This window comes from Pieris rapae, chromosome 12 (assembly GCF_905147795.1).
Source record: "Pieris rapae chromosome 12, ilPieRapa1.1, whole genome shotgun sequence".
NCBI lineage: Eukaryota > Metazoa > Arthropoda > Insecta > Lepidoptera > Pieridae > Pieris > Pieris rapae.
Window position 1 is genome coordinate 7,350,719 of NC_059520.1, and position 26,320 is coordinate 7,377,038.

Genomic DNA, 26,320 nt, shown 5'->3' on the forward strand with positions numbered 1-26,320 from the left:
TTTAAATTTATTGTCATATATTTAAAAATTCATATGGTATGCTATAACAGTCTACGTTGAGCAACACAGGTATATCTTCGATCTTAGTACTAAACATTCAAAGAAAATACTTAGATAATGGAATCAGCGATGCACCCTGTGCCACAGATAAAAGAGCTGCTTTTATTCTGTACATAATCATAGACAAGTACTACAATAACCGGGATCTAGGCAAAAGTAGCTCTAGACAATATACAAATTTAAATAGCGAATCACGCCTACGAATATCAAGGATTCAGTCATACAAGATTTGTCTGGTGATTGAAAGAGGACGCTAAACATAGGATACAATCATTTCAGTTTGGGGTATTGATATTTTATATACAACTATGAGCTGAAAACAGAATTATCGATTTATCAGAGGTGTTAGATTTTGCATTGCTAATTCATTATCTATTTAGTATAAACATAACAAATCTTTATAAGAATAACTTTGGTCACATTTTCACTCTAAATTTTTTATACAACGCTCATAAAAGATACAAAAACCAACCATTAGTTACGAGGATGAAACATTTTTAATAAATGAAAATAATTAAATTACTGATAGCATACATTGGAAGACCAAATATTACTCAGGGCTTGAGACAAAATCACTTTTGGATATTTTAAATATTATGTATTTTAAAATGCAAATGGCATACTCGCGTGACTTTAGTGATTAATTTAAGAGATTGAATTTTTGTTAACACGATAAGGTTTTTGTACTTTTTCTCTCCGTGTGGCATTATAGACTCACAGCCAGAGCTGAGGGAAGACCCAAGAAATGTTTTACCTAAAATATGGTCTAAAATTATAAAATATATTATATGGGTAAGTTTTTAGATGACCATCCATAGAAATTTAAAATTCGAACGCTTGAATCTAAAACATTTGTCTAGGGTCTTGCGTATACCGATAGATAAGCTTACAGGATTATACATCATGTCATGAAACTCGCTCAAACACTTAACAATGATTTCATATCACATCTTAATATTAATAAAGGCACAATAATTCATTTGTAATCCAGTCTTCAACAATCACGATATTATGAATATTGGTCCAAAAATCACAAATATAAAAAACCTATGGAATTCACCTTAACGAATATTGTAAATATATTTTGTACATAATTTTATTGTCTTACACATCGCTGCCGGTTTAGTCTTAATTATTAGTCATTTAATAAAATTAGGTACAAAAAAATCACATAATTATATTCTCTAAACTACAAATGCTTCGTTATATATTAATGATCTTAGAAAACTACCAGAATCGTACTATCTCCATAAGTACTGAGAAATTAAAAAGAGTATCCTACAACTAATTTTATAACCAACACTCGTCTAACTACAATTTAATATCCCCTAGTTATGGCAATACTACTAACCAAGACAGTATGTATTCAATAGGAAATTACATGATCCGAACACAAAATTCTTAAATCAAAAGGATGATCATAAATATTATAACAATGAAATAGACATTTATTGTGTAACAGAGCAGACAGTAATTAGTTTTGTCAAATAAAAATTAATGATCGAAATTGTTTTTATAAAACGCCACTAGGTGGCGCTGAACTTAATTGGCTGACATTGTAGATATAGTATTATTTAAGACGTTTATACTCCAGGTCTTAGTTAGTACACCTATTTCTAATTTAGGAGTCCTTAGCAAAACCATAGGAGTTCCAGTTATGTATATGCGGTAATATTTCGTTGATGACCGGGTACCATTCAGCCCCAGAGTAGTCGATAGCTGGCAGATCGCCACCGTAATCGGCTGGTAAGTGAGATGGATTCATTTGCTTGTGGAGCGAAGACATCTTTGATCCGTGGAAATATATCTGAAAATACGTCACACGTTTTTAGCTATTTTTTATAAGTATAGTTAATAATATTAGTATGAAATTCCTTAATCTTATTTATAAAAACTTAATCCGTAAAAAATATTCATTGCAAATATTTAAAATTTGAAACGTTTCATAATAATTTTATTTAAAATTACTATTGAAATATTAGTATAAAAATCTATTGTTTTTGTTTTTATGTATTGAATTTGCTACGTATCCCCCGCCATCTGTTAGTAGGTATTTAAAAATAATTACAAACTGCAATACAGCGTAGACAAGTATTCTAACACTTAAAAACAGATGGCGCTAAAACACAATAAATATGATTTGAAAAATTCATTTGAAAAATTCTAAATTTTTAATAATAAAAAATTAAATCTTTTACTGTTTATGATATAGAATAAATAAGGCGTATTGTTTATTTAAGACATCGAACATGATATAAATAGCTAAATTATAACTAAATAAAACAAAGCCAATTAAAGCAAGACAAAGCGACGTTGAAACCATCTTAGGTCTATGTGTGAATATAAATTATGTTTCACTCACCCTATTTTTTAGCTTTTCTCTGATAAAAGGTTTGAACATCTTCCATACGGCACTGAAAAGCATTGGTTCCTTGACAAAGTGGACTTCCTTCAACCGTAAAGGCATCGCATCCTGAATGAAAGTCAGGAGACGTTTTGAGAAGCTTGGTGTAAGTCCCCATGTCTGGAAATCAAACGAAAATTTATTAGTAAAATAAAAGTTCTCCATACCAAATGGGGCGTGAATAGAATATAAAAATTATCTTTGAACAGATACATTCACACTTTCTTTTACTCTCTAACTTTTTACTAATCTAATCCTATGTATGATTCCGAGTGAAGACAGCGCAAATTATGATTTAAATATGTCAACCGCACAGTTTTGGCGTACTTCGAGCAGTCTGGATCTGACCCATAGTTCAGTATGAATCATGTACTACACGACTATTAAACGTACGCAAATTATTTTATGTATATAGCAACGTAGTTAAGACATATATAAATACATATCTAATATTAGAAAATCAAAAACTATGAGTACGGGATGTGCCGGAAAAATTCTGTAAATTTCCACTAAAGGTTGATGCAATAACAAGTGGTATGTTTTGAATATATTTTCAATTCTTGGATGATAAACTTTATCACCCACATACTATTGCATGCCATTTCAGATAACAACCGGACACGATATCTAATTGAAACTATTATTTATTAAATCATTTTTTATTGCGATACACAGGGAGGGAATTCTGTCAGCATTAAGAGTACACAAGGAATAAGTTATTTAAGTTATTAATGTTTCTCTAATTCCTTTAACTATTCTACATTTAATATCAATATACAAGTAGGTAATAAGAGCTTGAGGATGAGCTAAATTTGTATTAAAAATCTAAAGACGTTTTAATTTTACTAACCAATACTATACTAATACTATAAATACCAATTTTTATTATTAATACATTTATAATTTATTATCAAGCGGATGATACTAACAACAACGAATACACGAAAACAAAATAATTATTCGCATTCATAAAGACATAATATTTGCATTGTTTCAAAAAGTAAGTTTAAATGTAAAAAAATACCGTCGCATTTTTTTACAACGTTAAAATTATACTCGTTAATAAATAAGGTGAATACTAAAGTTACTTATTAGTCTTAAGTATGGCTAGATCGTTATGTTGGCTCAGTACACTTGTATTAAAAATCATTTAAACGGTATTCACAACTAGGCTAATATGATTAAGCCTACACCGATTTGTCTTCAACTCGCCATATTTAAAATAGTAGACAATATATTTAAAATAGTAGAAATAGATAACTACTATATTTAAAATATGTAAAAGTATATCATTTTAAGTATTTTTATTATGATTGTGTAAGCTGTTAATATCAGTGGAAAAAACGTTTATGAAACAAATAGTTTTTGACAAAGTATACAATTTTTCTCTGAGTTTAATATTCTGGTTAAAATTTAACTGAGCGAACGTGCTTATCGCTGTCCTTACTTTTGCAAGGAAAACCCACTTCCTTACAATGAACGGATGTTTGAAAACAATATTGATCTGTTATTTTCGATATGTTTAAAACAAGGTTGTTTGCTGAGTCCACAATGTTTTAGTTTAGATAAGAATCCCAGATAATGTAAATCCAAAATAAAAATACACATTAAAAGCCTTTGAGAATGAGGTCATTTTATGAAAATAGATATTTATATAAAAATTAATCTATAGAAACTCGATATTATGTCAAGAAAACTAATTTAAAAAAATATTCCTGTTATATCCAAGGCTTAAAAGATAGCGCATGAATGTGTGTATAATTGTTACCTATAGATAAATATCAGCGCTTATTTTTTTATAAATACATTGACTCCTTTAGCTGTATTGAAATGTTAAATCTCCGGCGACACGCGAAGAATACACAAAGGCAGCCTCGGACGTGATTCTTTACATTATGATTTTTCCTTCCGGTCTTACTGACACGGAAATTCTCCCTTTGAAACACTTCCATACGATTCTCGTACAATTGTGAAATATCCGTAAAGGAGAGTAAAATTAACAAAGAGGTTAATTTTATTCCTTTCTACACAATAAATTGCTTTACCCACAGTTCGTCATCCTTGACAAAGAAATTCATTATTAAAAATCTACGTCGCTTTGTGAGTCACGCTTTTGACAATGCATGAGTAAAGTACAATAATTATTGTAGGTATTTGGATAACAGAGGTTGCCTGAAATTCAGGAATTAAACTTTTCGTAATATATTTAGACAATTGGACATAGTTTTTAATATTAAGATTATGAAATAACAGTTTCAATATGGATAAATATTTTATTTAAAACCCTGTTCTTGTGTAAATAATTTGACTATGTAATTTATGTATATCAATGCCCATGGACCTTATTTCATAATTTAACACTAGCTCGAATGGTGAAGGAAAACATCGTGAGAAAACAGACATCAAGAAAAAAGCCTACCATTGAAATAAATAAATAAATGATTTCTTAAAAGGCCGGCCTCTCCCTCTGGCAGTGAGTGTTCGTGAGTTTCACTTACCATCAGGTGAGATCCTATTTAAAAAAAGATTTAGGATGGACTTAATGGACTTTCTTTTCTTTTCTTTTCATTAAGAAAAAAATTCGAGCAACAGATAAACTGAGATCGAGAGTAAGAGTTCTTACGATTTTTTTAAAATTCATATGAAACAAAAGATATGTGTAATGAGGTATATCACTAGAATGTACCTATATCAATATACATACCTCCAATACGTATTCAAGCTGTCGTTTATTTTTCATACAATATGGTTACATGTGAAAAAATAGGACGATTTATATTTTATTTTAATTCTCAACGTTTATCAATAATACTTTTTATTAATGATTGCCTCATATTCATAAACAGGATTTAAGATAAAGAAAACCTTGATTTATCGCAACAATACGAATTGATTGGAGACAATTATTGATTTATCGATAAACAATAAGCGACGGTTAAAGAATTTCAGATTATTTTAAAAATATATTTTTAGCTGATAAATAAGCATGATTTACAAAAAATGTTCTCTTTTATGTAACAGGGGCAAACGGGCAAGTGGTTCACCCGATGTTAAATTATACCGCCGCCCATGAACACTCAATGCCAGTGTGCGTTGCTGAAATTTCAAAAATTGATTCGCTTTATTCTTGAAAGACCCTAAGTTGAATTAGTTCGGAAGTAGACAGTTCACAAGTAATTTTTGCGTGGAAATGAAGAAATTTTTACGAAACATTTGTTAAGAATAAAAAAATGTCTTTGAAATTTAATTTAATAATTTATGTTCTGACATAAATTCTGGTGTGACGGTAAATTCATATTGAGATAAAAATATTAATCCCATCCGAAACAGGGACCTGTGCTGAGGTCTAATACGAACAATGATCTATAATTTTATGCGTTAAGCATAATTTGTACACCAGACTTAGGGTCTGTTCCTCAATGTCCGGATAAGTTCCAAATAAACTATTTATTACTTATTGGTAGGATAAACGATAATATAATATCTTTGCGTTTCACGACTGTCAGATAGCGCTATTCGTCATCAAACGCAAATTATCTTATTTTGAACTTTTATCTTTCGAATAATTTATGTGTTGCATAGCTATTTGGCACTTTATCCATATATTGTGAAACAGGCCCTTAGATACTTTATATAGTGAAACTTCAACAAGACGAATTAATGACAAGATGTCATGACAAAGTACAAGGTGATCTCACAATTTTTCCTTAACCTGCATTGGTATTCTGTCCGACTAAAAACCTGATCAAACGCTTAATTAATTGAGCATCCATTCCATTTTTGGTCTTGGATTGAGGTCCCATAACCTTGGTTTATGATATATATTTCTGTCTTACATATTTTCTTAGTAGCTAATAACCTTTAAACTAGAAGAAGTATTCCTAGGAATTGTTTCCCAGATAACCCAGAATCTAGGCTTAGTAAACCAACTAAATTACTGTAACATTTCTTAAAAATACCAGTTAATAGCCTACTTATATTCACGTAAATGGGTCAAAAGATCTCATTTCGAAATATCCATAAATTTTCATCTCAATCACAAGTCACGTTGTCCATATAACTTAAATTGAATCATTTTGTTTCAAATCACGTATGCGTAGTCCGGTCATTATTTTAACAATTTGAGTTTATTTGGAGTTCTTTTAATTAAGAAACAAATACAATGCGATAATTGATTTAATTTAGCGTTTCGATCTTCTTGTTTTTCGCGATCTTTAGTGTTTGTTTTATTATTTTACGTGTTTTACAATGAAATTACATTTTACCTATTAGAGCAATATGTTCAACGAATACATTAATTAAAAAACGATAAATATAATTAGTATTAACGATCAAAATTATTTATTGGTTGACTTAATAAAATCTATAAAATTAAAATTAATTTTTTTTAGGTTAGATACAAATCTGTTGCCTCAGTTATATTTTGTTTCTTGTTTACGTGTTAATAAAAGTAAGTAAAGTGTAACATATAACGTTGATTATATGATAAACTATGATCACCTTTCAATTATAACTTAAGGAATATTATAATATTTTTTTTATATTAAATTTTAAGGCAAACGCATTTCGTTTCACTTAAACACCCAATTATATTCGAAAGTTATATAGTGGCATATATTACATAAGTAAGGCACAGTTACAGTGATTAATTGCAAAGATCTCGTAATATGATATTTTGAAACTAGATATTAAATTGCCTAATAATCACTAAGTCTAATTTTGATACTACCAGCGAAATATAATTTCATTTAAAATTATGTTTCGCTGGTATTTTTTTTATTTTTATCATTAGCAAAAGTTTCTGATACTTTTACTAGATTTATTGTATTTTTCAGTTTTTTTTATATTTTATGTTTACCTTTATAGATAAAATACTAAGTTTCTAACATATACTGTCGATTTTGTACTTTGTATGATGTAGTAAACATTTATAAATAAATGATTAAACGTGTATTAATTATTCGCAAGAAAAGTGTGGTTCAAAAAATTTATTATATGGAAGGTCCCAAAATAAATAAATTAAATTAAATACAATAACTGCATAAAAAGTTATTGTATTTCTATGAATCTGAATATTGGTCACACCTCAGCGACAGTAAGCTTATTACATGATTTTTTTTAAAAAATCTCTGAGGTCTTTCATCCATTCTCTGGTCTTAATGACTCGAGTAGTGCACCTATTCATAGCTAAAAATAGTAAATAGACTATGAAAAGGTTCTTTACCTAAACAAACGATTATTTACAAGAACAACATTGTATACTCAATGTTTTACCTATACAATAGTATTTACTGTAACAATATATAATCGCTAATGACCAGACAACACGTGTATTGTCTATATTTAGTATTGATGAAGACGTCTTCACGTAGGGCAATGCCAAAAGCAGTAGACACGTCAGAAAACATATATAATGTAGAAGGCATCTCTATCTTTGTAAGAGATTCATTAATGGCCAGAATGCTATGAACTCATAATAGGAACATAGATGTTTCAGCTTATTTAGAATGCGACTATCGCGCCTGCGTCTCTCGTAATTTCGGAAGCGTGTCAAGCCTAGAATAAATATAACCTGTATCTAGACCAGTGATTTCAGAGGGCTCACACGCTATTGTGGGCAATTTGATTGTAAAGGGGCTATAAGAAAATTTATTAACATTATTAGGAATTTGAATTTCTGTTTTTTAGTATTTTTATAGTTTAGTATATTTTTGTTGGGGAACTTTTTTATGGAGATTGTTAATTCTCCTAGTAATTTCATCCTAAAACCTATCGTTAAATTATTTATAATAATAAGAAACCCTAGCATAAGAATTTTAGAAAGGCTAACATGGGCACCTATATAAAAGGTTGCAGAACTTTGATAGTACCAGAACGTTTACATTTATATGAGGTTTTCACAGTGGTTAAACGTAGTCGTTTATTCCAGCAGTAGCGGTTCAAAAGCCATATTAAAAAACAGATTACCTCCGAAGGTGTCGTGTCCAGATTTCATCAGCTTCGTCAAAATACAATGTATTGCTAAATACATGTGCAACGTAAACAATTGATCGAACTGATTTGGACGTTAACCCATTGTCATAAAGTTTAATATTACTGAACATGTGTGTATTGGCAAACTTTAAGCAATGGAATGACTTTCTTATAATTAAGAGTTTATTGACTTGGTTTAATAAATACCTATCTCTGTGATGACATTATTCTAAATAACGATATAAAACAACCGATAAAATATTTACTCCTTTTATTTTAATAAGAAAAAATTGTCTTTAAATGTCTAAGCTCGTATCATTTCACAACATGATCTTATCATTTTAGTTTTTCTTTTCTTTTTTCTTTGTAATTCTTTTTTCTCTTTTTACAACAGTGTAATCACAACATATAAGAAAGAGACGAGTTCTCTAGTTAATACATTTCAAATACTTCATATACAATGTATAGTATTGGTCTTGCGATTTATTTAGCAAAGATTTTAAGCAAAGCAAAATCTTTCCTCTTTAGGATGTCTTCCTTCGCTATACTGACGACATAGACAAATCCATTGTATAGCCGGGCCTCAGACGCACACTATACGTTTTGATTATAAATAAAAAAATGTATGGTAATTTTTTATGAATAAATTGAAACTCTTTTTGCGTGACAAATTATGTTAATTTTATACTTTATTTAATATTCTGCGCATCACGTTTAGCGACGTCACCTACAGTGTAATAACAAGGTTGTATTCATAACAAAATAAAGGCTAACCCTGTATACAACTAGCTAGAAATCGTATTAAATATGTTAAAATGAGATTTTTTTTATTGTTCAATTACTGCCTGTTCCTATATTTAAATGACTTGTACATGTACATGTACCTTTGTTGTAAACAATGTAAAAACTTATTCATTGTGTTTATGCTTAAAAAGAGAGACTTTAATATAAATCCATTAATAAATCTAATAAGTCAGTATTCAGATATTAGGTATATATTTAGTGGCAGGATTTCTAAATTTCTGCAAATACCATTATTCACGATCAAATACTTAACCAAGTACCAAGTGTTAGCAAGTTTCTACACAATGACACATGACAAACATGTACAGACATTTTAGATTCATGAAAAACTTATGTATTTAAACATATCCGGATTTGGAAATTACTTAAGCAATCCCTTACTTATCCCTATTTTTAAACTGGTTATAAGTGCCTATTTATAATTTTTTATTTATTTTTATTATTATTAACTATGCTCAGAACACTGTTAATTATGTATATGTGTGTGTTAGTAATAAAAAAAGCCTCTACATCTTAAAATACCTGAGTCCAGCCCATATTGTGGAAGTCCATGATGACGACGGTGCCTCGAACTTGAGACTCTGGCTCCAACATCGCGGCTTCGTGAATTAAGTAAAAAAGCCTGAAGAGCTGGTCCGCCGTCACCTTCTTCGGGTCCCAGGAGGCTAAAAAATATTGGTAACTTCAAAAACAATTTTTTTTTATTATCCAAAAGGACAGATAATATAAATCAATCAAATATATTATCGTCGTTTGTTTACACGATGCATATTAAAATATATGTCGCATCACGGCTCCAATGGAATTTTCTTTCAATGTGCACAATTAGTCCTTAGATGAAGGAAAGCATCGGTATCACTTAACATCAGGTGAGCCTCCTGCCCCTTTGCCCCCTGTTCTATAAAAAAAAAAAAAAAAGAAACTGGCATGGCAAGTCTCAAATCCAAAAATCAATATCTGATAACAACTGATCTACTACTATCTACTTTTTTATAAACTAAACATGATGGAAGAAACGAATGCAATCTAACGCCACTGGTTTATAATGGTTGTTACACCTCGTATTAAACTATATTGTATAATATAAAAATAAATTATGTTTAATTAATTTTATTATTACTATGGAGGTTGAAATTGTAAATACTGTATATTTGATTGATATGTTTAGTTACATACATAAATCATTTAAAGATAAAAATATGTCGATAAAACTTCTATTAATATCAGAGATAGCGTCAGGTAATACGCTATTCAAATATCTTAATTGTTTGTATAATAGTGTGCAAAATAAACGATGGATTGTAAGAAGCAATAATTATAAACATAACTAATTTTGTAAATATTAAAGTTATTGTTGCTAAGTGTGGAATAATTATAAAACAATGGTAAACAGAATTTTATGGTGGTGCATAGTCATAACATTTATTGACACTTAATACATAATACATTTAGTATCTAATGTACACTATGTACAAAGTTCATTATTAGTTGATAGCAGTGATAATTCGTATTTCATAATGTTGTAACTGTAGTTGCAAGAACATTATATATTTTATAAAAATTCCATTAAGTAAAAAATATTTCTCTGAACAATTTCGTACATTTTTATGTAATACTGTGGAAGTAAATATCGCCTAAGTTCTCTAATGTTGTCTAATCGCTGTATATATTGTGTAAAACTAGTTGATTTTTATAAGAAATTAGATAGGTTGCGGAATTTACTGACCTTCGACAGAGGTTTTGCCGGACACGTATCAAAAGGGAATAGAGAATACACACACACACACACACACTTGTGTAACGTACGGAGTATCGTATACGGATGAGTAAGGAGATCTTTTTTAAAAATTTATTTCATAAAGTTTTACCCTTCTTAATTTTTTTTGTGTGATAATAATAATGGGTCGTATGACAATACCACATACTATTATTTCTGTAGACAAAACGTCTGACGATCAGTGCAGTAAATTTCAACTTTGTTCCAATGAAATTATCTTTCTACTTAATCGCTTACTCTTCTGAAGGCAAATATCCCATACTTCACTACAAAAATTGAAGTGATTTAAAGAAACGGATGCAATCAAGACAGAGTCATAACAAATGGATTATCTGTGGATGATAACATCATTAACCTACCTCCAACATTGACTACTAGAACTCTTCTTCCTTTGTGGTCACGGCCCTTCAGCACGTTCACAACTTTGTGTTCTAAGAAGGGTTGGATTTCGTGTTCTGGTAGCAACCCGTCCAGTAGAGAGGCATTTTCTTTTTTAAATTCAGCTACACGCCGCATCTAAAACGAGAAAAATATTTAACATAATTAAATTTATTATTGAAAGATTAAAATAAAGAACTTATGTTTCTCAATTATTTTTGAAGTCGGCAAAGAATAATGCGGTGTTGGTCTAGTGGCTTTAGCGTGCAACTCTCATCCGTATTATCTCATCGGCTATTACAAATGGTCAGGAAACAGATACAGGAATCTGAGGCCCAGACCTCAGGTGCTGTATATCCACTGGTTTTTTCGTAAGCTACAAATTTTTTTGCTTAGGCGACCCCGACGGAGGAGTACACACATTCTTTAAATGTCTGATGGTCTATTTCCTTGTGGAGGTCTGGTTTTCTGAGAAGTCATATATTTTTAGTAAGTTAGCTCATTTTTTAAACCGTAAATAGAACGTCATATATTACTTTATATTACCTTTGAGAGGAAATTGCAACATTTTTTATCTTAAGTATTAAATTCATGTTAACAAACACGATCATTATCAAAATTATACCTTGTTATATCCACCAGTTGCTGTTGTAACTAGATATAATTCACTAAATTGCGCATTTAAGAAATAATCTGGGTCCCAGAGTTGTTCTAAAATTTCTATGTAGTATTATTACATTCGCGTTTTTATGTTAAATATTGAATTACACATAAACATTACACTATATTTTTCATATATGTTTTGTTAGACCTAATGCTTTTATTATTACGGTACATAGACACAACAAACATTGATACTCTTTTTAGTATATCTTATAGGTTTTTGTATGACATTGGAAATGGCGGGCCAGAAAGTGCCGATACTGTTTCATGTACAAAATACAACCAAATGCCGTTCCACACTAATTACGCTCGGACATGATGCAGAAAACTGAATCAGTCGGTCTTTAAAAACAATTTTTTATTTCTTTCTCTTAAATATTTGTATCTTTTATTAAAACCTAAATATAACAAGTAAATACATATGCAGTAATTTGATAAAAGAAGACTGATCAGTTAGTTGCTTAAGCTACTTTTAGTAAAGATATATTATAGCACAGATTGGCAATCAGTCACTTAAATAACAATATATATGTTATTGTACACACGCAATTCAATCTTGTTATCATAATAATCTTCAGTTTACATTCATTTGCAAAACATTATGCCCCTCATTTCCTTGTTAGTTTCATCATAAAAAAAAACAATCGTAACTCGATAGTTTTATTGTTAGAGAATAAAAAGGATCGCGTACTTTGAAATACGTTCAATTTATGAAAGGACGTCATAGACAAAACAGAAGTGTCAAAGACGAAGAATTTGTTAGATATAGACCAGTACGGGACATTATGGACGCTCCTTTTGGCTAATTAAAACCCAATATACGTGATCATTCCTTTTTTGAATATTGAATCGAACTTTTACGCCATCTGCATTAACCAATAAACAGAAGCGATGAGAATAATTGCAGAGATAATAAACTTTTACAATATGGATACAAAAAAAAATTCCTTTCATTTGAAAAAGCAGTTAGCAGTATTGTTAAATAAGGTATCTATTCTAGATCTAGCAGCCAGCTTTTGTAGTATACAATATAGCCGAGAATCATGTAGAGTTGTAGCGCCAATGTATACATGTATACCTACAGTAAAAAATAACTAGCTATACATTATTGCAACAAAGTATTGGGTTTATCACAATTGTTTCAATAAGGTACAGTTTCAGTTTTAATCAGACGAACAACACGTATTTGTTTACAAGGTTAATGATTAGTTTCATACGTATTACGATGCGCAATTCATGCTTGTAATTTATAATTTTTAATTCGATTTAAAATAAGTATGACGTTGTGCGTTTTAAAAATGATAGTTTTAACATAAAAAACAGAAATTCTTGTTATATGTAAATACATTTGCTGCTGTATAATTATGTTTATGTAGTCTATATTTTACTATGTAGTTAATACATTATTTATTATTATTATTATTATTAAGGTATCACTTAACATCAGGTGAACCTCCTGTCCGTTTGCCCCCTATTCTATAAAATAAAAAAAAGTTCGATCTAGGCGTCAATGACAAATTTCTCCTGTTCCATCGACTTTAAATCAAGGTTTTATGTACATTTCATTATTTTGTACAAAGTGACGCCCCAAATGTGGCTTACATTAATTGTCTTTAGGGGATGGGCCGGACTTTGGTATCGGATGCGACTTGTGTGGACACGTTATACCGTCTCACCTACCTCGGCACAACCACAAAATCTGGCCTGGCCTAGAGCAGACGGAAAATAATAAACGGCTCTAATATAAGAGTCTTTCTTTTAACTTTGATTTTGTTTCCTTTGGAGAAGAGGCTCTTGGATTTCAAGTAAGCACCTGGTAGATACTACCTGCTGGTATTAAAGCTGATGCTTTCCTCCCTTAACGAATAAGTATTGCAATACAGCAAGAAAATGCTGCCAGCGTTATAGGTAGGTACACTGTCACAGGGAACAAACCTTTTAAATTTATTGAATATTATTATTATTATTTATTACTATGACGGTTAAGAATATTGTAAATACTGTATATTTGGATGTTGGAAATAAATATAATTGTATGCAAAATTACCGTAAATATGTTTTTATCGTAAATCATTCTTGAAGTCGACCCGAACCTTATCGCATTGAATAACACGTTAGGTCAAACATTTTACTTAACGACAACGCAATACAATGGACAGTACTACATAATAAAGAGTATTGTATCAAAAAGACTGGCTTAATTGTGTTAGCTATTGCTCAAACAATCACCGTCTGATTGCAAGAAGTCAACACGTACTCTTCAACTGGGCTTACACAACCTCTATTAAATATAATTACAGGTCGCTTATATCTAGAACGCCAAACTACTTTTGAGATAAGTAAAACCTTCATGTCGATAGTTTATGCTGATCTGTGGAACACAACTATATTAGCAGAAAATGTCTTTGAATATTTTAAAACATTAATATTTACAGCAGTGATGGCCTAGTAGCTTTACCAATGGACTTTCTGTGTGTTTGTGTGTGTGTGTAACATTGTGAGAACCCCAGCATGTTAGCCATGCTAGACCCTAAAAAATGTCGACGGCGTATGTCCGACACATAAGACTGAATCCATATAATGGCATTTTAGTTTAATAAAACATAAAATGACGAAAGAAATAGAATTTAACGCCAGCCCTAAAATTTCCACCACACATAAGGCGTCAACCAGTGACCATTATTCATTCAATCAATCAATAAAGGATTGCTTGAAATTGTGGAAAACTACTTTATTAAGCTTACATAGGAAATATGGAGTCATTGTTAATATTAAAATTCATTAAAGCCGATACATATATATGTGAACACAAAATATTTTCTTCCACAAGTTCAAACACTAGAACAATAAACATATAATCTTTGTTTGCGTTTTATCGTGATAAATAAAAACAAAGGAGTATTTGCTTTTAAGAAATATTTGCATACGGCTTTATCATTATATGATTTCGAAAGATTTATCCTCATCACATTCCCTGCTTTCATGATTAAAGAGTGATTTTTATCAATTTCCTATTGGATATAATATATTTAGGGCCTGTTTCACAATGTATGGATAAAGGGCCAAATAGCTATGCAACACAAAAATTATTCGAAAGATAAAAGTTTCAAATAAGATACTTCGAATTTCATGACGTATAGCGCTATCTGACAGTCGTAAAACGCAAAAATACTATTTAACCTACCAATAAGTAATAAATAGCTTATTTGGAACTTATCCGGACATTGTGAAACAGGCCCTTAGTATATGATAGGTTTTATATAAATTGTAGAACATATTGAAATTCAGAATTGATGATTCTGTCTTCTATCTTCTATCTTCCGTTAGTAATTTAGGACTGGCTGTACAGACGATAAAGAAGTTTTCCGTCTGCGAAGCGAACCTCCTAGGTTCCAAATTCAAATATGTGTTAACCACTAACCCTTGGAGGCGGGTGTAAAATTACGTAGTCAAAATTAGTCCGGTAGACGCGTATTCCAATCATGTTTTACGACGTGTATAAAATACAGCCATTAATCTATGTTATGTTGCAATATATGCTGGCAAATAAACTTATAAGTGCTAATTGTAGAGGTTAAAACATTATTGAACCTTGACACAGACTAACAAATACACTATTAGTTTTTGTTGATTTGAGGTGATTTATCGCGAGGCGAGGAACAAATCATCGCATCTTGTTCGATATTTAAATAGTTTTGAAAATATTGAATTTTTTAACATTGTTTAAAGCTAAACTAAGACATTCGCGTGTTTGATTGACGAATAACTGCTTTGAGATAGATAAAAGCACTGACGGCATATTTTAATATACCCATTACAAAATTAAAATAGAGCTGATTGCTGTAAAATATGCGTAACTTCGGGGTGGTTAAATATAATTATCGCTAAAAGCAAAACTTATTAACTGTGTTATAAATAAATAAAATAAAAAATCAGTGGCGCTACAACCTCTTTAGGTCTTGGCCTCAGATTTGTGAATCTGTTTCATGACAATTTATTTAATGTAATAGGCAAGTAGGTGATCAGCCGCCAGTGACACACGTCGTCGACTTTTAGGGTTTAAGACATGTCGGTGTCCTCACGATGTTTTCCTTCACGGTTCGAGCAAATGTTAAATGCGCACATAGAAAGATAGTCCATTGGTGCACAGCGGGGATCGAACCTACGACCTCAGGTATGAGAGTCGCACGCTGAAGCCAATAGGCCAATACTGCAATTAACTGTGTTATACTCGTACAAAAAATATTGTATTCTCACGTAATATACGAACTTATCATTTAGAGAACAAAGCCAAAATACTTCACGACAGGCGTTAGACCAATCGATTTGGTAAGGTCACGTTATCAAGGTCAAGCTTCTGTGGGAGAGTGAAAACTATTATCGAATATATCAATTTCCTTTGTCCTAACAGGATACTGTAAGGGTTATCGCAAACCTCGGTCATTATCGGTCCGATAAACACTGATAATGTTTAAATATTAGCCCAACTAATCATGTCCTCTTGTCAACGATTGTAATGTGTTTGTGTTTTTAACGAGTCCCGCGTAACTTAACTAACTACATAACTGAATATGGTTTTTTACACTCTCTTAATAAATCTGTATCATAATTCATAAGCGATTACATTCGAACTTACTAAAACCAATATAACCGCTTCATATTGTATAATATATTATTATTATATATAGTATTGTCTAGCGAAACCGTAGTCATGTATATAATTATTATTTCTCCGTGAAATTAATATAAAATACTGTATTTATGTTTATATTAAAGTGATGTAAATGTGTTTGTTTCTTCGAAATAAAATAATATTTCAGATATACAAGTCACTTGATAATCCCACATTCAGTCTGCTCTGCCATACCGTCACTGATTTCAAAAAGTCATAATTGGTATGGGTATTGTCTAGTTAAATTCCTATAATCACACCGTATTTTAGCGATATATTACGATGTTGTTACGTGGTACGAAAATTCAATGTTAAAATCGAGTACGATTTAAGTTACGCCGTAAGCCTGCGCTAGTTGCAGCAAGTATAATCCATCAAGGGATATTCAGAGGCTTTATTACTATTGGCATAGGCGTATACCGCTCCTGTGATTCGAAATGACTAGTCCGGTAGTCCCCACTCTACACAGAAAGCCGGGATCCAGATTCAAAACGCTGGAAAAATAAGCACGCTGGACCCGCGTACATATTAAAATACCTTAAAACTATTTTCTATTTTTTTTTACTATTCCTGCTGATTATGAAACTAATATTAATTAATATAACGCATTTACCATTCGTAGTATTTACCCTAATTGCAGGGCCTTGAATATGTTTTCTCTAATAGCGAGTTTTAACGATTATTGCAATTGGTAATACTAGTATACGCTAGTAATATAACCCGTTCCAGTCGCCTTTTTGAAAGAAACGACTTGGAGTTGTTTTACTATGACAAGATATTTGGGCTTAGAAATGTAATAGATATAAAATGATTTAAATAGAAATGTGTGTGAAAACGTGTTAGTAAATAAAGTTATATAAAATATTTGAACAAGAAAAACTTATATAGTGTATGCAATGTCGGATGTACGAATAAATAGCTTAAAAAATTAAGTGAATGAAACGTAAAAATATTTCTAATGTACCTCGCATCGAAATTTATCAAACTCACTTGCGCATTTTTGCACTTTCTATAATTATGCAAAGTATTTTTTTCGAAATCATTAACTAAAGACGTAACCACATGCGAATGTTACTGATTAGCAAGCCTAAAAAGCTCGGTTAAGCAACTACATGACGAGGAAGCTTTTAGCTGAATGGAACTGAATTAAGTAAAGACAAAAAAAGTTAATGGCACCTATTGAGGTTGTCAATCTAATAGGCAAGTAGGTGATTAGCCTTCTGTTCCTGACACACGCCGCGGCCGTCGATTTTTTGGGTCTAAGGGTTCGAACCTGCGACCTCAGAGATGACAGTCGCACGCTAAAGCCACCAGGCCAACAATTCTCTATAAGGATAGACATAAAGGATATCTTATGCGACACAGTTATGGTATAAAGGTAAAAACAAATGACGCTCTCTCTTAAAACCGTCGCGATATCTACTTGACACGGTTAAAAACTTACATAACTCTTCTGTACGAGTAATAGTCGGCGTCGTTCATGCATAACACTACACATATTTCTTTACTACCGAATACCGACACTGTTTAACTCTATAAAACTTATGTAGTTTAAGAAGTATTGTTTTATCTATAAATTTTTAATCTATGTTGTACACACACATTACCATAAGCAATCAACAACTTCTTTTGTCGTAATTAAAAAGTTTCCTTTTTTTATATAAAACAAACGGGCGGAAGTTTACCACATCGTATAGTCCTATATGTCACAAACTATTTTATCTAAAATATATGACAATTTTGGTAAATATAAATGGTAAAAAAATACATACATATAAAATAAAATAAAAATAGTAGTCATTTTTGTTAAGCAGAAAAAAATACAATGTGAAGATGTAAACACGGCCGCCCTTGAACACTCAATGCGAGTAGGCTGTGGGCCTTTTAAGAATTGGTACCTAAATACTTCTCCACAAAATGGTGGTGGCCGTTAAAAACTACGTTAAAAACCCTAAGTAGTGGAACGACGGACGTCGGAGTGATATGGTATTTCACATTCAGCCTCGATATCCGAAGATGAAACTCACACTGCCAACGCCTTGTCTCCGAAAAGAGAAGTAGGAACAAAGAGCGTTTATAGCGGATTTTTTTATCTGGGAGCATTAAGATGCGCAATTATAATACAATAATTAATCTACAATAATACAATAAACGATAAAATATCTTCAAGCTTGAATATCAGTATTCTAATGTAATCTTGTTAAAGGTGGTAAGATAATGATATATGTAATTTCAAATAATAACATAATTCATGTGGATTTAGCAACACACACATACATAGAACCACTAAGGTTAAAGCGTAAGGGTTTTAAGGTACCTATTCTTAAAGATGACCTTGAAAACCGTGAGGTCATTCAACTCCAAACTGGACAGACACGAAATTGAAACAAGTAAATTGTTGGAAGTGTTTTTTGTTTGTATGCAATTTTGACAACATGTTACGTTGACGAGCTTAAAATGCATTGGTGCCCGTATTTATTATAAAAACAACCCGCACCCACCCGGCTTTGCCGACTCGGGTCAACCCGCCCAGCCTACCGCGGCATAGTGTGGACACTGCTTCAGAAGTTATTCTCCTTTGCCGTAACATGATAAAAATCTTTATATAATTTTGTATATTTGAATTATTCTACATTTGTTAAAAAACGTCAATAACAGCTATAGCTAACTTTAGAGTGTCGGTGACGATGTGCGCACGCATCGTAAAAATTACTCTCATCATATTACACTAACGCGCCAGTAGAAGTGTAAATTAATTAAAACATTTTATGAACCTTAGAATTAAACCAAATTTAACCAAGTTTACAGCACCACGAATAAAGGCAAATTTAACTGACATCACAACCCAAATCGGTAGTTATCAATTTGACGTGTTTATGAGTTAACTTCTAGGTTATCTAAATGTTACAAAAATGTCAACCATAAGTTAACGACACTGAGTGCCACAAAGTATTATGTATCGGAATGGAAACCTCTAATCACATTAATAAAATATCTAATAGAGGAAGCGGTGTTTATTTGTGTCACATAGGGCGATAAACGCTGATATGCATTGCCCTTTGACATTACCCCAGTACTGAATCATTCAAGATAGTTATGCAATCACATTTTGTTAAACGAAACGAACGAATACCTTTTGAATATTTAAATGTTTATATTGTTCCCATACGATTAAGTTAATTTTCATAATGAAAGTTGTGTGAAAATATATAATATATGACAAAGGGGTTATAAAGTATTTTTGCACTTTTTGTCTACCTTACGTAATTTAATACATTTTTTTTCCTTTACTCACAGTGGTTGCCCGGAAGAAATCGGTCGAAAGCGATAAGGTCGCCAGTTGCTTTTCATTAAATTATAATCAATTTTTTTCTTTTATGTAATGCAACGAAGTGTTAATAAATAAATAATATATTACGTCTCCCTCTTTGTCTTATAAAATAAAATGACAGCGTAGCTCGAAAACTCAAAATTTATTTTGGACGATCAATATATAATTTAAAAGGCAATTGGATTATCTATGCAGACTGCAGGCTTCCCGGTAATACATTTTTAGGATTTGTTGATAACAATCTCAATCAAGATATCAACACAGGTCTCTAGAATAGAATACATCAATATCATGACAATTAGTATTTTTTTTTTAATTTGATATTACGTAGATTGCGCATTGATGAATGATATGCAAGTCGCCGGACATTATAATATATCCGGTTTAGTTTCTCTCATACCCTATAATATTCATGAAAGTGGCTAAGCTTTCTAATAAATAGAGACCTCAATTATTATTTTGCGTATTTATGCAGTTTACATGACTTTTAAGTTTATATGAGCGTATTAATTAAAGCAAGTGGGTAAACCGCCCGTACCTAGACCCGATTCGCCTAATCGAACACAGAACCTTGTAATTCTCTATTTACCACTAAGTCACGAGCACGGTCTATACAATACATATATATTGTATTCAGGATTGGTGTTATAGGTCCCACTTTCGGCGTGTTTAGTTTCTTTGATAAATATAGACCTATATGCTGAAACTCTATAACTGACAATCATTTTAAATCCAAAAATAACTAGTAATAATAATAATATAAATAATACATATATAAACTTCCCTTAATTCGATAAAATTTGATGTAAATACTCTAAGTTCGCGATTATATTGTATTAGTAAATAAACATAGGACAAAAGAATTAATTAGTTTGTTATACACATAATCAAAATAAATGCGAAAATTTATTTAGAAAACACATTCGTACAAAAAATATTTCTTTTAATTTATGTGTAATACAGCATTGTGTTCTTACGTGTATTACATTTTAAAAATCAAGCTTCAAACTTATTCGTAATAACATGAGCCTTAAAACTATTATTGATCTTTGATTGACATATTAAAAAAAGCCTAAAGTACTCAAAACTAGAGTGTTATGATTTAACTAGACCGTTTTAATTGCCTAGCAATAGCATCATGACACAAATCCATATTAAATAATGAGAATGTAAATATCTTTTTGACCTTATTTTGTCCTCATTGACCGTGCAATTATCACAATATCGTAATATTATAGTAATTAAATTATTTGCAATAATGATTATGTTTTAAGAAATTATTAACAGTAGATATTAAACACTCAAAAAAATGCCTGCTTTCATTTAACTGTTTTTTTTTATAGAACGGGGGCAAACGGTAATTGGTGAATTGCATCTTTATTTCAATTATAGAAGGCTCGACACAATCGAAACGCGGCATTTTTTCGTCTAACATTCTTACACTAGATTTTAAATAATTTACTATTTATTTGGCTGGAGCTCTCTTTGATAATGACGTGTTTCAATGATCATTATAAAATTCCGTTGCATTTATCGGAAATACGTTATTTGACTGAACCTCTTTAAGTCGAAAACCTCCAAAACTACTCGATAACATGTTTTGTTCCCTTCCCTTCAAAACAACCGTTAAACTTAGAGTTATGTAAAAGTGAGTTACAAATTAAATTGTATTCAATGTGTTATTCAGAAATTTAAGTTTAAAAAATGTTAAAAAATTTCGGTATCTCAAAACATAGCAATGTTGTATTGTAAAACCTTTAGGGCTAGATATCAAAGTTAGTAATAATTAATCTTAACTTTTACAAGTCTAATCAAAATCCTACATAAATCCGTCTATAACTCGAATTTCTTTGGGGTATACCTTAATGACAGAGTTATAAAAGTTATACTGTACTCTAAGTGGGGCCAGTAATTAACTAAAAAAAGTACTTACAAGGGCAATTGCACTCTCTGGATACCACTTGCAGGGACGCAGGAATATGGTAAGGATTTCATCATCATCACCGAAGTATAAGTCTTTGTTCTCTTTTAACAACTCTCTCAGTCTTTCCAAAGCCTCTTTTACCCTTTCTGGGGTCTCTCTCAACTCCTCTTCAGCGATGGCTTTGGTCTCTTCCGATAGTTCTACGTTCCGTTCCAGACGGAAGTCATTGGACGTCATTATGGAAACACCTAAAATCAGATATTTTTTTTTATTTGAAATACCTTGCATAAGCTACTTGCTTATCTGCGTTAGAAACGTTTTATTGTGTTCTCGCTTAACTAAAAACACGATATGAAAATTTTATATTCATATTTATGTGTTTTATCAATCTAACACCTAATAAAATTGAGACGGCTAATGGGGACGTGTATCTCGCTCGTATATATTTAATATTAAGTTTCTCATGTAAATAAAATATTTTTTTTGTATTGAGAAATAAAGTTCTTTAAACAAAACAAATATGAGTTTTACAATATTTATAATTATATATATATAGGTAGGTAAAGACTTTGTTCATAAAGTGCGCACTTCTTTTATATTATCTTGTCATAGACAATCTCAATGCCATAGAGCTCATGAGCCTTTTAAGAATTGGAACTCTCTTTCTTATTGCTTGAATAAAAGTAATTTCCACTTCGTGTTATACAACTAACAATAGTTAAGGTACATTAGTTTAGTTACTGATAAAATAATATAGGAATTGAATAATATAATATGTTACTGCTATGTATGGCAAATTTGTACGCCATTATGTGTGGCGAAATATGCGAACTTTAAATTGTGCCACTATAATATTTTTGTACCATATACTAAAAAAAAAAATTACTGTTATAGAAATATTTCAAATCACTGAAAGTGTTATTTAAAAAGTGATTTAGCCTTTACTAGTGCATGCAAAAATCTAATATTTTTGTGCTTCACGCTGTTTATTTGGTATAAAAAGTAACAACAGAACATAATATGAATTAATCTATTCACAAAGATATTTTAGACGATAAATTGCTTAATCTATGTCAAATAAAAAAATTGTTCATTTAAATAAAATCTCTTAATATCAAATATATCATCATGAACAGGCAAAGTTGGTGAGTTCCTCAAAAAGCAACTTATTAATATGGATGTATTGGTAATTTAATTGTACATATTTGTATAAAAAAAAGATTGATAAAAGAGAAGAATAATATTTTATTTTAAATCTTCAATCTTAATTACGATAATATAATTACTAAATTTATCAGCTCATTTTCAAATTACGTATATAGATAACTGTGATGTATGTTTGTATTATATCCTGCTGTAATTTTACAGGTTCGAGTCCCGGAAAAGTAGAAGTAATTTTAAGTATGTTCCTTGTACTGAAAGTTACAAAGCCTCTAATCTGCCACCTATATCTAATATCTATACTAAATAATTATTCATTAATAAAAAATTAACTCTGTATAAAAAAATAATTCGAAATCAGAAAAAAACCATTTTTAATAGACACTTAAAATTAGTAGTTAAAGTTTCATAATTAAACAGTCAAAAGTAAGTAGGTTGTATGGCTCAAAAATCTCGAGCATAATGATGTCACAATGAAATAATTTGTGTTCAGTCAACTTACGCGTGGAGTTGTTACATTGTGCCAAATAAACAACGTGCGAATATTAATTTTACCTAGATACACTTGCGCAATCAAAATTAATTCCAATCAATTATATAGATATGCTTATGGCGATAATTATTCTTAAAAATATTGTCGTCAACTTGATAAGAATAAAGAAAAGAGATTTCTTAACAATCACTTCAAATTTGATCTTATGTGATTTTTTTTTAATTATTCGACATATTTTATTTAATATTCAGTTGTGTTAATTTATACACCCTTCCGCATTTAATAAATTGCACATAAATATTAACTATAAACTTGATTTCAATATACACAACACAATGTTTACATACCGTCAATCACGTGTGGAACAAAAAACACGCGAAACGCGTACAATGCGGACCGAGCGCGCGCGAATGAGTAAATGTGCGCGCGCGCAGTAACCGTCGCACTTTTATAGATTATGATAACGCCTTGCCCCTGACACCCTGTGTACTGCGCCTCTTTGTTTCGGAGGCTGTAACTACGGGACATCAGATAAGGTTTGAGACATCTTTGTCGGCCAGAACATAATATTAGAGTTCAGACAACAACTATTAATAACATATATATACGGAGAGATGTATACAAACAAGTTTATTACTTTTGGAAACTAACTAATATAGTGAATATTTTTATTATCACACAGATCTGGATATTAAAGAAGAATATTATCTAGGAAATTCTATTTGCGATTTAATTTGAATCTCGATAAGCAACTTATTAGGATTAAAATATTAATTATAATTTACACAATTCTATACCTATTATATATAAATATTACGTTTATATATTTTTATTTTGACACAGGTCTTATTGATGCAATCCGCATTTAAATTGCTGAACGTAATTATACAAAAATTATGCATTTTTTATGTAACTATACGTTTAACAATCAGTTTAACAGTATAAAATCGTAATTAAACTGCATTCAACTGCACACACCCATTTTTAAACATTAGTTATAATGTAAAGAATTAGATTTTATATTGTATGTTTCTTAGCAAAATTATAGGTGTTGTTAATACTAAAACACGAATAAATTCGTGGTTATTATTAGTTTAAGTCGAGTTTAATCACACATACTTAATGTATTATAAGACAGTTACAACACTTAAATTACTTAAAAAAACTGTTTTTAACATGTACCATGAAATAATTGTGTTCTAGTGTCCCACAACACTCCCTAGTGTGGGTACTAGCGACATAATATAATATGAATTTCGTCACACCCCTTTTGTCATAAATAAAGTTATTAATTATTATTATTATTACTTATCTATTATTGACATCCGCTAGTTAGCTATTGATTAGATGTTTACATAATGTCTAACAGTACTTCCGCTACCCTCAACGTTAGCAATTTCAAGAGAGATTGTTTTAGATTACTACATATAATTTGTTACTACTAAAATCTTGCATAATATTTATACAAACAAGTCCTAATCCAGATTGGAGTTAGGTTCCAGCTGTAAGGTTGTTAAGTAAGAACCAAACCCAAATATTCTATAACAAACTGCTCAGAGGAGTACTCAAAGCTATCTGGTACTTCTAATAACGACTTCTATCGGGACATAAAGGACGACGCCGGAATAATTATAAAATTTTGCAGGAGCCCACGAACAAAGGCTCCGCCATTACGTGGATGTAAAGAATTCGAAACTATTGAACTTCTTTTGACACCCCGAATCTAGTGAGAAGATTGAAAACGAAAAGAATGTGAAGAGTCTCTTCTCCTTAACTGAGACTGACTGAGTATTATTATTGGACAATTTCTTTTGTTAAATATCCTGATAAGTAAATTAGGTTAAACTTAAATTACTTATTAGTCTTAAGTTAAGCTGAATCGTAATGTTCCATGATGTCTCAGTGAAGAGACAAGGTAAAAAAAATGTACGATGCATTTATCAGACGTAAACCATTTGGGAGATTTAAATATCTTAAAACTTTTTATAAATACAGTCAAAACCATTTACGGCGACATCGTTAGAATATATGGATTATATTGACGAAAATCAAATATCTGAATTCTATTGAATTAGTTTCTTAATAACAACGTCATTGGTTGTTACGACTATCGGTTTTTACGACCTAATATGAGTAGTTGGCCCTTCGTTGTCGTTATAATAGATTTTGACTGCATAAGAGTTGCAAAGTGAACGAAAACTATGACATAATAATATTTCTTATAGTTTATTTATACAAAGGGATATTTAGATTATATTCGTCGAATCATATTCGTTCATTTCAGAGCTTTGAGACGTGCAAAGAAATTAAACGTACAAAATATGTTTAAAGGATGTATTTTTGAAGTTAAAACGGAAAACGATAGTAGCAGAATAAATAATACGATAAAATATGTGTCGATACAAAATACAAAGATCAAATATGAGTCACCGGAAGAAAATATATTATTGCTTTTGTTAAAGTTTATTTAGGTTTTAGGTACAATAAACTATTTGTAATCCATTACTTTATTCTATAACGTTTTTTCTTTGTTTATATTACTTTGACTACTCTCATTCTCGCGTTATCTCATAATTACAATGTTTTAAGAACTTCATTTCTCATTACAAAAAATGTATTTTTATTTACATGAGAAACTTAATATAAACTACCAAGATACATGTCGCCATCAGTCGTCCTA

General features: G+C 30.7%; 1 protein-coding gene across 1 annotated transcript; it reads right to left on the reverse strand.

The window, feature by feature from the left end:
• Positions 1–24,183, reverse strand: LOC111002875 (retinaldehyde-binding protein 1). Its single transcript, XM_022273147.2, has 6 exons — positions 23,988–24,183; positions 21,996–22,234; positions 11,378–11,534; positions 9,764–9,906; positions 2,423–2,584; positions 1–1,867 (listed from the first exon to the last, which is right to left on the reverse strand). The coding sequence occupies exons 1-6, from the start codon at positions 24,166–24,168 to the stop codon at positions 1,682–1,684; spliced, it is 1,068 nt and encodes a 355-aa protein (XP_022128839.2). The 5' UTR covers positions 24,169–24,183; the 3' UTR covers positions 1–1,681.
• Between the last annotated feature and the right edge of the window lie 2,137 nt (positions 24,184–26,320).